At 53.9% G+C, this 11,230-nt stretch overlaps 1 protein-coding gene across 1 annotated transcript in view; it reads right to left on the reverse strand.

The window, feature by feature from the left end:
* LOC144945133 (prolyl 3-hydroxylase 1-like) overlaps positions 1–10,943 on the reverse strand; it is a 40,881-nt gene extending 29,938 nt beyond the window's left edge. The window contains exons 1-3 of the mRNA XM_078873419.1: positions 10,282–10,943; positions 333–468; positions 100–300 (exon numbers count right to left, since the gene is read on the reverse strand). Coding sequence (XP_078729545.1) covers positions 100–300; positions 333–468; positions 10,282–10,490 — 546 coding nt within the window. The 5' untranslated portion in view covers positions 10,491–10,943. The remainder of the gene's footprint in view (positions 1–99; positions 301–332; positions 469–10,281) is intronic.
* Positions 10,944–11,230: the final 287 nt, after the last annotated feature.

Genomic DNA, 11,230 nt, shown 5'->3' on the forward strand with positions numbered 1-11,230 from the left:
GTGTGTAGCTCACCTGGAAGTATGCCATCTGCAGGTAGTGGTAGGGTGTGGTGTGTGTTGTGTGGTGTGTGGTGAGGGTGAGTGGTGAGTGTACCTCACCTGGAAGTACGCCATCTGCAGATAGTGGTAGGGTGCCCTGCGGCGGAACTCCTCGAGCAGCTGGTCCGCGAGGCGGTGTCGCTGCGGCTCGCCCCCGAGGTGCGTGCGCTCGCAGTGCCGCAGGCAGTCGGCGCGACGCAGCAGCGCGCCGAAGAAGTGCGCGTCCCACGCGTGGGGCCACGGCCCCCCCCCCCGTGGCCCCCCCCGCGGCCCCCCCCGTGGCCCCCCCCCGCCCCCCCGTCCTCGCTATCGCCGTCGTGGTCCCCCCCCCAGGGCAAGGCCGTGCCGTTGTTGACGTCGCAGCTGCGGCGGCAGTGGAGGCGCGCGGCTCGCAGGGAGCGCGCACTGCGCAGGGCCAGGTTCATGTAGCTGCATGGGGGGGGGGCGGTGGGGGATGGGGGGGGCAGGGGGAGAGATGGAGGGGGGGGGAGGGGGGGGAGATGGAGGGGGGAGGGGGGGAGATGGAGGGGAGTCAGGGGAGAAGATGAATGGGGGGGGGGCAGGGGGGAGATGGAGGGGGGGGGCAGGGAGGGAGATGAATGGGGGGGGCAGAAGGGAGATGGAGGGGGGCAGGGGGGGAGATGGAGGGGGAGAGATGGAGGGGGGGCGGGCCGGGGGGGGGAGATTAATGGGGGCCCAGGCTGAGAGAGACACGCAAACTCCAAATATACAGCAGCAGCAGGCGTCAGGCTCGGGATCGAACCCACCGACCTCCTGTACACCAGGCGAGGTAGTTAATATCTCACCACCGTGGCGCCCCTTGAATAAATACAAAGTAAATGAAGTAGATACCTTCACATTGTATAAGTACAGCAATCCCCAAGCTTGAAGAGGGCAGTGAAACAACAACAACAACAACAACACAAACAGTGCCAGACCACAATGCACAGTGCCTCTGTAAAGTTCAACTCTCGCTGCATCATATTCTTGGTTCTTTCCGTAAAGTCACGTAGAAGGGAAATAATACAATAATAAAAATATATTATTGTTTTGTATGTTTCTTATTTTATTAATAATAAAATTTATTAAAAAAAGATAGTATTGTTTTATATTTTTATTATTTCCCTTCTACGTGACTTTACCGAAAGAACCAAGAATATGAATCCCTACAGTCGCGAAAGCTATAAAATCAAAATCTAAAAATCTCGCTACATTGATAAGAATAAAATTTACAAATCACCTTGCCAAACGTCACTGTATCCAGCACTCATCTTCTGTCTCTCAATATTTTTCATGTTAAGGTAGGAAACGAGGGTGCAATGGCAAAAGCTCTGTCATGTGATGCCGAAGCCGCTCGGCGGGCGCCCCATCCCCGACCTCGCCACCACCAAGTGACGGAGCCGACCCCCGCGTCCCCCCACCTCACCTCACATAAACACACCCACACGCATTCCCCCCCCCCCATAGAGCTCCGAGGGGAAGTCACCTGGCCGACCGGTTTTAATCCGAGAAGCCCTTATCGGGATAACTTTCACGGTTTCCGGCGACCAGGGAATTGGACGACCTCCCCCGATGCTACTTCGCGGCGCTGTGACCGGCATTAAGATTGCATGGTCGCGGCGAGGGGCCACTCGGCCACTGCGGTTGAAACGCACCCCCCACACCCACACACGTATCGACGAGGCAGGCAGGGGAGGGACGGGACGGCATAATTAGCATGACAACAGGGGCTCTTGTGCGTAGTCGCTGATGGTTAGGATAATTACGCTCGAGCGCGTAGGCGCCATTATTAGGGAAATTAGGGAAGTTAAAGGGTAAAAGCTGGAATTACGAATAAGCGGACGTATGCGGAGGTCCGTGCATAAAATCCCACGGCAAGCCTTTGTGATGGACACCGCGACCTAATTGGCATGACAAAGGCATGCACCGGCGCAGTCAAGCCGACCACCCATTGTGATGGGGAAGCATGAGAATGGAGCTGATTAGAATATGCGCCGCACATAAACGCGGGAAGGAGCGAAGAGTGCTGGGGGAGGCGGAGCCCTGGGATGGGGAGATAGGATAAAAAGCGAAGGTAGCAAGGTAGAGGGGATCTCACTCCAAGAAGCCAGCGGTCAAGGCGGCTCCCAGCTCTGCCCTCCGGACGTCCGTGCGACGTGTCGAGGAAAAGCCACAGGACGCCGAATACTTCGAACCGTGAGTAACAAGGTGAAATAGTATCGTAAGGAGATAAATCGGGAATAGGCATAGAGGTATCAGCGTAGGCCAGCCTCGTCGATTCATACTGACTTAACAGTAAAGTGCAGTCGCCGAGAATAAATCATTAATAGCTGATCGTGGCCTCGTGTGATCTCGCTGAGAAATGTGCACGCGTGTGGTGCTGTGTATACAGTGGCTCGCCACGTGGGAGCGCTGCTCCAGAGCGGCGCAAGATAAAGGGTTGCGTTTGGAGTGCGCGATACTGTGTATACGTAGACTCATAGCGAGTGAGTGCCGCGCGAAGCCGCGTGAGGGGGAGTATGGCGTTTGATTGATGATGCTGTGCGTACGTACGCTCGCAGCGAGGGAGCGTGGCGCGTGGCTGTATGAGTAGGGGCGTCGCGTTCGAATGCCGGCGAAACCCTAGCGGGTATTAGGGCGGTGTGGCAACGCAACCGGAATAGATGATGCGTGAGGGAGAGACCCCGGGGGTCAATGGCCCCCACAGTCACCCATTCCAATTGTTGTTGTTGTTGGGGTAGTTAAAAGGCGATTAGATGGACGTCTTAAGCTTGTTATATTTAGCAATGGGGTTAATGAATTAGCTAAGCAGATTGCAGACTTTGCCAACGAAGATGTTATGCATGAACAGGGCCCGATGTGGATTTCTTCTCGCATCGAGTGATGTGAGATTGTCTTATAAGTCGAGGTCACGATGGTGGGTCCTGTATGGGACGTCCCCATGCAAATCGAAGAGCAAATTGATCAAGCGAGTTTAGTCACACTATGAGACCTCCTTTACCAGTGGCAAAATATAGTAATAGGTTTTTACCCTTTCAACTGGTACAAAAACTGACACCTTTTAAAAGAAACAACAGAGTTGTTTCTTCTTCTTCTTGGTTCTTTCGGTAAAGTCACGTAGAAGGGAAATAATAAAATAATGAAAATAAAACATAATAAAATAATTCTCACGACGTTTCGGCCACAACACAAGCAGCCGTCCTCAGGTGAAGAACAGGTCTGTCGGAAAAACAGCGTCTGAATGGGCACCACCAAGCTTGGCAGCGTATATTTAAGCTAGGTTAGAGGGGGGAAGGGCGCCTTGACAAAGGAATTTGCAAATCAAGAAATGCGATTGGTATTACCATAGAGTCGCGGCATCTTTTCAGAAAGGTGAGAGACTTGATTAGCTGAGCCAACTTATCCCGGAGTTTGTTGAAGGATCTTAAAGTTTTGTGGAATCCCACCCCGTAGCGGCGATGCAGTGTGTAGGGTGTTCATGGTGCAGTGTGTAGGGTGTTCATGGTGCAGTGTGTAGGGTGTTCATGGTGCAGTGTGTAGGGTGTTCATGGTGCAGTGTGTAGGGTGTTCATGGTGCAGTGTGTTCATGGTGTAGCGTGTAGGGTGTTCATGGTGCAGTGTGTTCATGGTGTAGTGTGGAGGGTGTTCATGGTGTAGCGTGTAGGGTGTTCATGGTGCAGTGTGTAGTGTGTTCATGGTGCAGTGTGTAGGGTGTTCATGGTGCAGTGTGTAGGGTGTTCATGGTGCAGTGTGTAGGGTGTTCATGGTGCAGTGTGTAGGGTGTTCATGGTGCAGTGTGTAGGGTGTTCATGGTGCAGCGTGTGGGGTGTTCATAGTGCAGCGTGTAGGGTGTTCATGGTGCAGTGTGTAGGGTGTTCATGGTGCAGTGTGTAGGGTGTTCATAGTGCAGTGTGTAGGGTGTTCATGGTGCAGTGTGTAGGGTGTTCATAGTGCAGCGTGTGGGGTGTTCATGGTGCAGTGTGTAGGGTGTTCATGGTGCAGTGTGTAGGGTGTTCATGGTGCAGTGTGTAGGGTGTTCATGGTGCAGTGTGTGGGGTGTTCATGGTGCAGTGTGTAGGGTGTTCATGGTGCAGTGTGTAGGGTGTTCATGGTGCAGTGTGTGGGGTGTTCATGGTGCAGTGTGTAGTGTGTTCATGGTGCAGTGTGTGGGGTGTTCATGGTGCAGTGTGTAGTGTGTTCATGGTGCAGTGTGTGGGGTGTTCATGGTGCAGTGTGTAGGGTGTTCATGGTGCAGTGTGTAGGGTGTTCATGGTGCAGTGTGTGGGGTGTTCATGGTGCAGTGTGTAGGGTGTTCATGGTGCAGTGTGTGGGGTGTTCATGGTGCAGTGTGTAGGGTGTTCATGGTGCAGTGTGTAGGGTGTTCATGGTGCAGTGTGTAGGGTGTTCATGGTGCAGTGTGTAGGGTGTTCATGGTGCAGTGTGTAGGGTGTTCATGGTGCAGTGTTTTTTGGTGTTCATGGTGTAGTGTGTAGGGTATTCATGGTGCAGTGTGTAGGGTGTTCATGGTGCTGTGTGTAGGGTGTTCATGGTGTAGTGTGTAGGGTGTTCATGGTGCAGTGTGTAGAGTGTTCATGGTGCAGTGTGTAGGGTGTTCATGGTGCAGTGTGTAGGGTGTTCATGGTGCAGTGTGTAGGGTGTTCATGGTGCAGTGTGTAGGGTATTCATGGTGCAGTGTGTAGGGTGTTCATGGTGCTGTGTGTAGGGTGTTCATGGTGCAGTGTGTGGGGTGTTCATGGTGCAGTGTGTAGGGTGTTCATGGTGCAGTGTGTAGGGTGTTCATGGTGCAGTGTGTGGGGTGTTCATGGTGCAGTGTGTAGGGTGTTCATGGTGCAGTGTGTGGGGTGTTCATGGTGCAGTGTGTGGGGTGTTCATGGTGCAGTGTGTAGGGTGTTCATGGTGCAGTGTGTAGGGTGTTCATGGTGTAGTGTGTAGGGTGTTCATGGTGCAGTGTGTAGGGTGTTCATGGTGCAGTGTGTAGGGTGTTCATGGTGCATTGTGTAGGGTGTTCATGGTGCAGTGTGTTCATGGTGCAGTGTGTAGTGTGTTCATGGTGCAGTGTGTAGGGTGTTCATGGTGCAGTGTGTAGGGTGTTCATGGTGCAGTGTGTAGGGTGTTCATGGTGCAGTGTGTAGGGTGTTCATGGTGCAGTGTGTAGGGTGTTCATGGTGCAGTGTGTAGGGTGTTCATGGTGCTGTGTGTAGGGTGTTCATGGTGCAGTGTGTGGGGTGTTCATGGTGCAGTGTGTAGGGTGTTCATGGTGCAGTGTGTAGGGTGTTCATGGTGCAGTGTGTGGGGTGTTCATGGTGCAGTGTGTAGGGTGTTCATGGTGCAGTGTGTGGGGTGTTCATGGTGCAGTGTGTGGGGTGTTCATGGTGCAGTGTGTAGGGTGTTCATGGTGCAGTGTGTAGGGTGTTCATGGTGTAGTGTGTAGGGTGTTCATGGTGCAGTGTGTAGGGTGTTCATGGTGCAGTGTGTAGGGTGTTCATGGTGCATTGTGTAGGGTGTTCATGGTGCAGTGTGTTCATGGTGCAGTGTGTAGTGTGTTCATGGTGCAGTGTGTAGGGTGTTCATGGTGCAGTGTGTAGGGTGTTCATGGTGCAGTGTGTAGGGTGTTCATGGTGCAGTGTGTAGGGTGTTCATGGTGCAGTGTTTAGGGTGTTCATGGTGCAGTGTGTAGGGTGTTCATGGTGCAGTGTGTAGGGTGTTCATGGTGCAGTGTGTAGGGTGTTCATGGTGCAGTGTGTATGGTGTTCATGGTGCAGTGTGTGGGGTGTTCATGGTGCAGTGTGTAGGGTGTTCATGGTACAGTGTGTAGGGTGTTCATGGTGCAGTGTGTAGGGTGTTCATGGTGCAGTGTGTAGGGTGTTCATTGTGCAGTGTGTAGGGTGTTCATGGTGCAGTGTGTAGGGTGTTCATGGTGCAGTGTGTAGGGTGTTCATGGTGCAGTGTGTAGGGTGTTCATGGTGTAGTGTGTGGGGTGTTCATGGTGCAGTGTGTAGGGTGTTCATGGTGCAGTGTGTAGGGTGTTCATGGTGCAGTGTGTAGGGTGTTCATGGTGCAGTGTGTAGTGTGTTCATGGTGCAGTGTGTGGGGTGTTCATGGTGCAGTGTGTAGTGTGTTCATGGTGCAGTGTGTGGGGTGTTCATGGTGCAGTGTGTAGGGTGTTCATGGTGCAGTGTGTGGGGTGTTCATGGTGCAGTGTGTGGGGTGTTCATGGTGCAGTGTGTAGGGTGTTCATGGTGCAGTGTGTGGGGTGTTCATGGTGCAGTGTGTAGGGTGTTCATGGTGCAGTGTGTAGGGTGTTCATGGTGCAGTGTGTAGGGTGTTCATGGTGCAGTGTGTAGGGTGTTCATGGTGCAGTGTGTAGGGTGTTCATGGTGCAGTGTGTAGGGTGTTCATGGTGCAGTGTGTAGGGTGTTCATGGTGCAGTGTGTAGGGTGTTCATGGTGCAGTGTGCATGGTGTTCATGGTGTAGTGTGTGGGGTGTTCATGGTGCAGTGTGTAGGGTGTTCATGGTGCAGTGTGTAGGGTGTTCATGGTGCAGTGTGTTCATGGTGTAGTGTGTAGGGTGTTCAAGGTGTAGCGTGTAGGGTGTTCATGGTGCAGTGTGTAGGGTGTTCATGGTGCAGTGTGTAGGGTGTTCATGGTGCAGTGTGTTCATGGTGCAGTGTGTAGGGTGTTCATGGTGCAGTGTGTAGGGTGTTCATGGTGCAGTGTGTTCATGGTGCAGTGTGTAGGGTGTTCATAGTGCAGCGTGTAGGGTGTTCATGGTGCAGTGTGTAGGGTGTTCATGGTGCAGTGTGTAGGGTGTTCATGGTGCAGTGTGTTCATGGTGCAGTGTGTAGGGTGTTCATGGTGCAGTGTGTTCATGGTGCAGTGTGTAGGGTGTTCATGGTGCAGTGTGTAGGGTGTTCATGGTGCAGTGTGTAGGGTGTTCATGGTGCAGTGTGTTCATAGTGCAGTGTGTAGGGTGTTCATGGTGCAGTGTGTAGGGTGTTCATGGTGCAGTGTGTAGGGTGTTCATGGTGCAGTGTGTAGGGTGTTCATGGTGCAGTGTGTAGGGTGTTCATGGTGCAGTGTGTTCATGGTGCAGTGTGTAGGGTGTTCATGGTGCAGTGTGTAGGGTGTTCATGGTGCAGTGTGTTCATGGTGCAGTGTGTAGGGTGTTCATAGTGCAGCGTGTAGGGTGTTCATGGTGCAGTGTGTAGGGTGTTCATGGTGCAGTGTGTAGGGTGTTCATAGTACATTGTGTAGGGTGTTCATGGTGCAGTGTGTAGGGTGTTCATAGTGCAGTGTGTAGGGTGTTCATGGTGCAGTGTGTAGGGTGTTCATGGTGCAGTGTGTAGGGTGTTCATGGTGCAGTGTGTAGGGTGTTCATGGTGCAGTGTGTAGGGTGTTCATGGTGCAGTGTGTAGGGTGTTCATGGTGCAGTGTGTAGGGTGTTCATGGTGCAGTGTGTAGGGTGTTCATGGTGCAGTGTGTGGGGTGTTCATGGTGCAGTGTGTGGGGTGTTCATGGTGCAGTGTGTAGGGTGTTCATGGTGCAGTGTGTGGGGTGTTCATGGTGCAGTGTGTAGTGTGTTCATGGTGCAGTGTGTGGGGTGTTCATGGTGCAGTGTGTAGGGTGTTCATGGTGCAGTGTGTGGGGTGTTCATGGTGCAGTGTGTAGGGTGTTCATGGTGCAGTGTGTTCATGGTGCAGTGTGTAGGGTGTTCATGGTGCAGTGTGTAGGGTGTTCATGGTGCAGTGTGTAGGGTGTTCATGGTGCAGTGTGTAGGGTGTTCATGGTGCAGTGTGTAGGGTGTTCATGGTGCAGTGTGTAGGGTGTTCATGGTGCAGTGTGTGGGGTGTTCATGGTGCAGTGTGGAGGGTGTTCATGGTGCAGTGTGTAGGGTGTTCATGGTGCAGTGTGTAGGGTGTTCATGGTGCAGTGTGTTCATGGTGCAGTGTGTAGGGTGTTCATGGTGCAGTGTGTAGGGTGTTCATGGTGCAGTGTGTTCATGGTGTAGTGTGTAGGGTGTTCATGGTGTAGCGTGTAGAGTGTTCATGGTGCAGTGTGTAGTGTGTTCATGGGGCAGTGTGTAGGGTGTTCATGGTGCAGTGTGTAGGGTGTTCATGGTGCAGTGTGTTCATGGTGCAGTGTGTAGGGTGTTCATGGTGCAGTGTGTAGGGTGTTCATGGTGCAGTGTGTTCATGGTGCAGTGTGTAGGGTGTTCATGGTGCAGTGTGTAGGGTGTTCATGGTGCAGTGTGTTCATGGTGCAGTGTGTAGGGTGTTCATAGTGCAGCGTGTAGGGTGTTCATGGTGCAGTGTGTAGGGTGTTCATGGTGCAGTGTGTAGGGTGTTCATGGTGCAGTGTGTAGGGTGTTCATAGTGCAGCGTGTAGGGTGTTCATGGTGCAGTGTGTAGGGTGTTCATGGTGCAGTGTGTAGGGTGTTCATGGTGCAGTGTGTAGGGTGTTCATGGTGTAGCGTGTAGGGTGTTCATGGTGCAGTGTGTAGGGTGTTCATGGTGCAGCGTGTAGGGTGTTCATGGTGTAGTGTGTAGGGTGTTCATGGTGCAGTGTGTAGGGTGTTCATAGTGAAGCGTGTAGGGTGTTCATGGTGCAGTATGTAGGGTGTTCATGGTGCAGTGTGTAGGGTGTTCATGGTGCAGTGTGTGGGGTGTTCATGGTGCAGTGTGTAGGGTGTTCATGGTGCAGTGTGTAGGGTGTTCATGGTGCAGTGTGTAGGGTGTTCATGGTGCAGTGTGTAGTGTGTTCATGGTGCAGTGTGTGGGGTGTTCATGGTGCAGTGTGTGGTGTGTTCATGGTGCAGTGTGTGGGGTGTTCATGGTGCAGTGTGTAGGGTGTTCATGGTGCAGTGTGTAGGGTGTTCATGGTGCAGTGTGTGGGGTGTTCATGGTGCAGTGTGTGGGGTGTTCATGGTGCAGTGTGTAGGGTGTTCATGGTGCAGTGTGTAGGGTGTTCATGGTGCAGTGTGTGGGGTGTTCATGGTGCAGTGTGTAGGGTGTTCATGGTGCAGTGTGTTCATGGTGCAGTGTGTAGGGTGTTCATCATGGTGCAGTGTGTGGGGTGTTCATGGTGCAGTGTTTGGGGTGTTCATGGTGCTGTGTGTAGGGTGTTCATGGTGCAGTGTGTGGGGTGTTCATGGTGCAGTGTGTGGGGTGTTCATGGTGCAGTGTGTAGGGTGTTCATGGTGCAGTGTGTAGGGTGTTCATGGTGCAGTGTGTAGGGTGTTCATGGTGCAGTGTGTTCATGGTGCAGTGTGTAGGGTGTTCATGGTGCAGTGTGTAGGGTGTTCATGGTGCAGTGTGTAGGGTGTTCATGGTGCAGTGTGTAGGGTGTTCATGGTGCAGTGTGTAGGGTGTTCATGGTGCAGTGTGTAGGGTGTTCATGATGCAGTGTGTAGGGTGTTCATGGTGCAGTGTGTAGGGTGTTCATGGTGCAGTGTGTAGTGTGTTCATGGTGCAGTGTGTGGGGTGTTCATGGTACAGTGTGTAGGGTGTTCATGGTGCAGTGTGTAGTGTGTTCATGGTGCAGTGTGTGGGGTGTTCATGGTGCAGTGTGTAGGGTGTTCATGGTGCAGTGTGTAGTGTGTTCATGGTGCAGTGTGTAGGGTGTTCATGGTGCAGTGTGTAGTGTGTTCATGGTGCAGTGTGTGGGGTGTTCATGGTGCAGTGTGTAGGGTGTTCATGGTGCAGTGTGTGGGGTGTTCATGGTACAGTGTGTAGAGTGTTCATGGTGCAGTGTGTAGGGTGTTCATGGTGCAGTGTGTAGGGTGTTCATGGTGCAGTGTGTAGTGTGTTCATGGTGCAGTGTGTAGGGTGTTCATGGTGCAGTGTGTAGGGTGTCACCCCCCCCCCCCACCACGTGTCGTCCCCCCCCCCCCCCCCCCAATGCCAACTAAATCCTGACAGAAGAAATGTCCAAAAATTGCCACGGGATTTACTCTCCGAGTTAAAAAAAGAAGCACACGAGCACGTCCATCCTCTTGCTCTTCTTCCTCTTGCTCGTGATTGCTCCTGACGACTGCCTCCACACGCGACTCCTCGTGGTTGCCCACGTGGTTAACCACGTGGTTACCCCACGCGTTCGCGTGCCCCGCAGCGTGCCTGACATCCCCTCCACTTTGCCACGGGGTTTGCCCAATGCCCCGTGAATTGCTCATGAACCGCCGAATGTTGCCCGCGGTCTGCCTTTCCCTCTCTCTCTCTCTCTCACCGGATGACCCCGGGCCAGTCGTCACGACCGTAGGCGTCCACCCCCATCGCGTACAGCTCGTCCACCGGCTGCAGTGAGCCCGTGCCGAGAGTCCCCGCGGAGCCCCACGGCTCCTGCTGCCCCGGGGTCGCGAATGAGTCGCTCGGCAGAGACGAACAGAGCAGCAGCAGCGGCAGCAGCAGAGACACGGGGAGACATCGCGGAGACATCGCGGGAGAGACTCTCCCCGCGAGAGAGTCCCGGGCGAGGAGGAGAGTGGAGAGAGGAGATGGGGAGAGACAGAGAGAGAGACAGAGGAGGAGAGTCCAGAGTGAAGAGTTGGGAGAGAGAGACGGGAGGAGGAGGAGGTGATGGAGAGCGAGTGAGGGGGGATGGAGAGAGGGTGTGGGGGAGTGCGAGAGAGTGCGGGGATGGGCGGCAGAGAGTGGGGGAGTGCGAGAGAGTCAATATTTGAGAGGGGGGTGATTGGATTCGTGAGAGTTCGTGTCAAGGCGTCTGTAAGAGAGAGCGGAGAGCAAACGGAGAGAGTCGTGCAGTGGGAGAGGCTGGCGTCTTTAGAGCGAGGGGAGAGCTGGGAGTGTGTGGGGAGAGCTGGGAGTGTGTGGGGAGAGCTGGGAGTGTGTGGGGAGAGCTGGGAGTGTGTGGGGAGAGCTGGGAGTGTGTGGGGAGAGCTGGGAGTGTGTGGGGAGAGCTGGGAGTGTGTGGGGAGAGCTGGGAGTGTGTGGGGAGAGCTGGGAGTGTGTGGGGAGAGCTGGGAGTGTGTGGGGAGAGCTGGGAGTGTGTGGGGAGAGCTGGGAGTGTGTGGGGAGAGCTGGGAGTGTGTGGGGAGAGCTGGGAGTGTGTGGGGAGAGCTGGGAGTGTGTGGGGAGAGCTGGGAGTGTGTGGGGAGAGCTGGGAGTGTGTGGGGAGAGCTGGGAGTGTGTGGGGAGAGCTGGGAGTGTGTGGGGAG

Source organism: Lampetra fluviatilis, chromosome 36, assembly GCF_964198595.1.
Source record: "Lampetra fluviatilis chromosome 36, kcLamFluv1.1, whole genome shotgun sequence".
Taxonomy (NCBI): Eukaryota; Metazoa; Chordata; class Hyperoartia; order Petromyzontiformes; family Petromyzontidae; genus Lampetra; species Lampetra fluviatilis.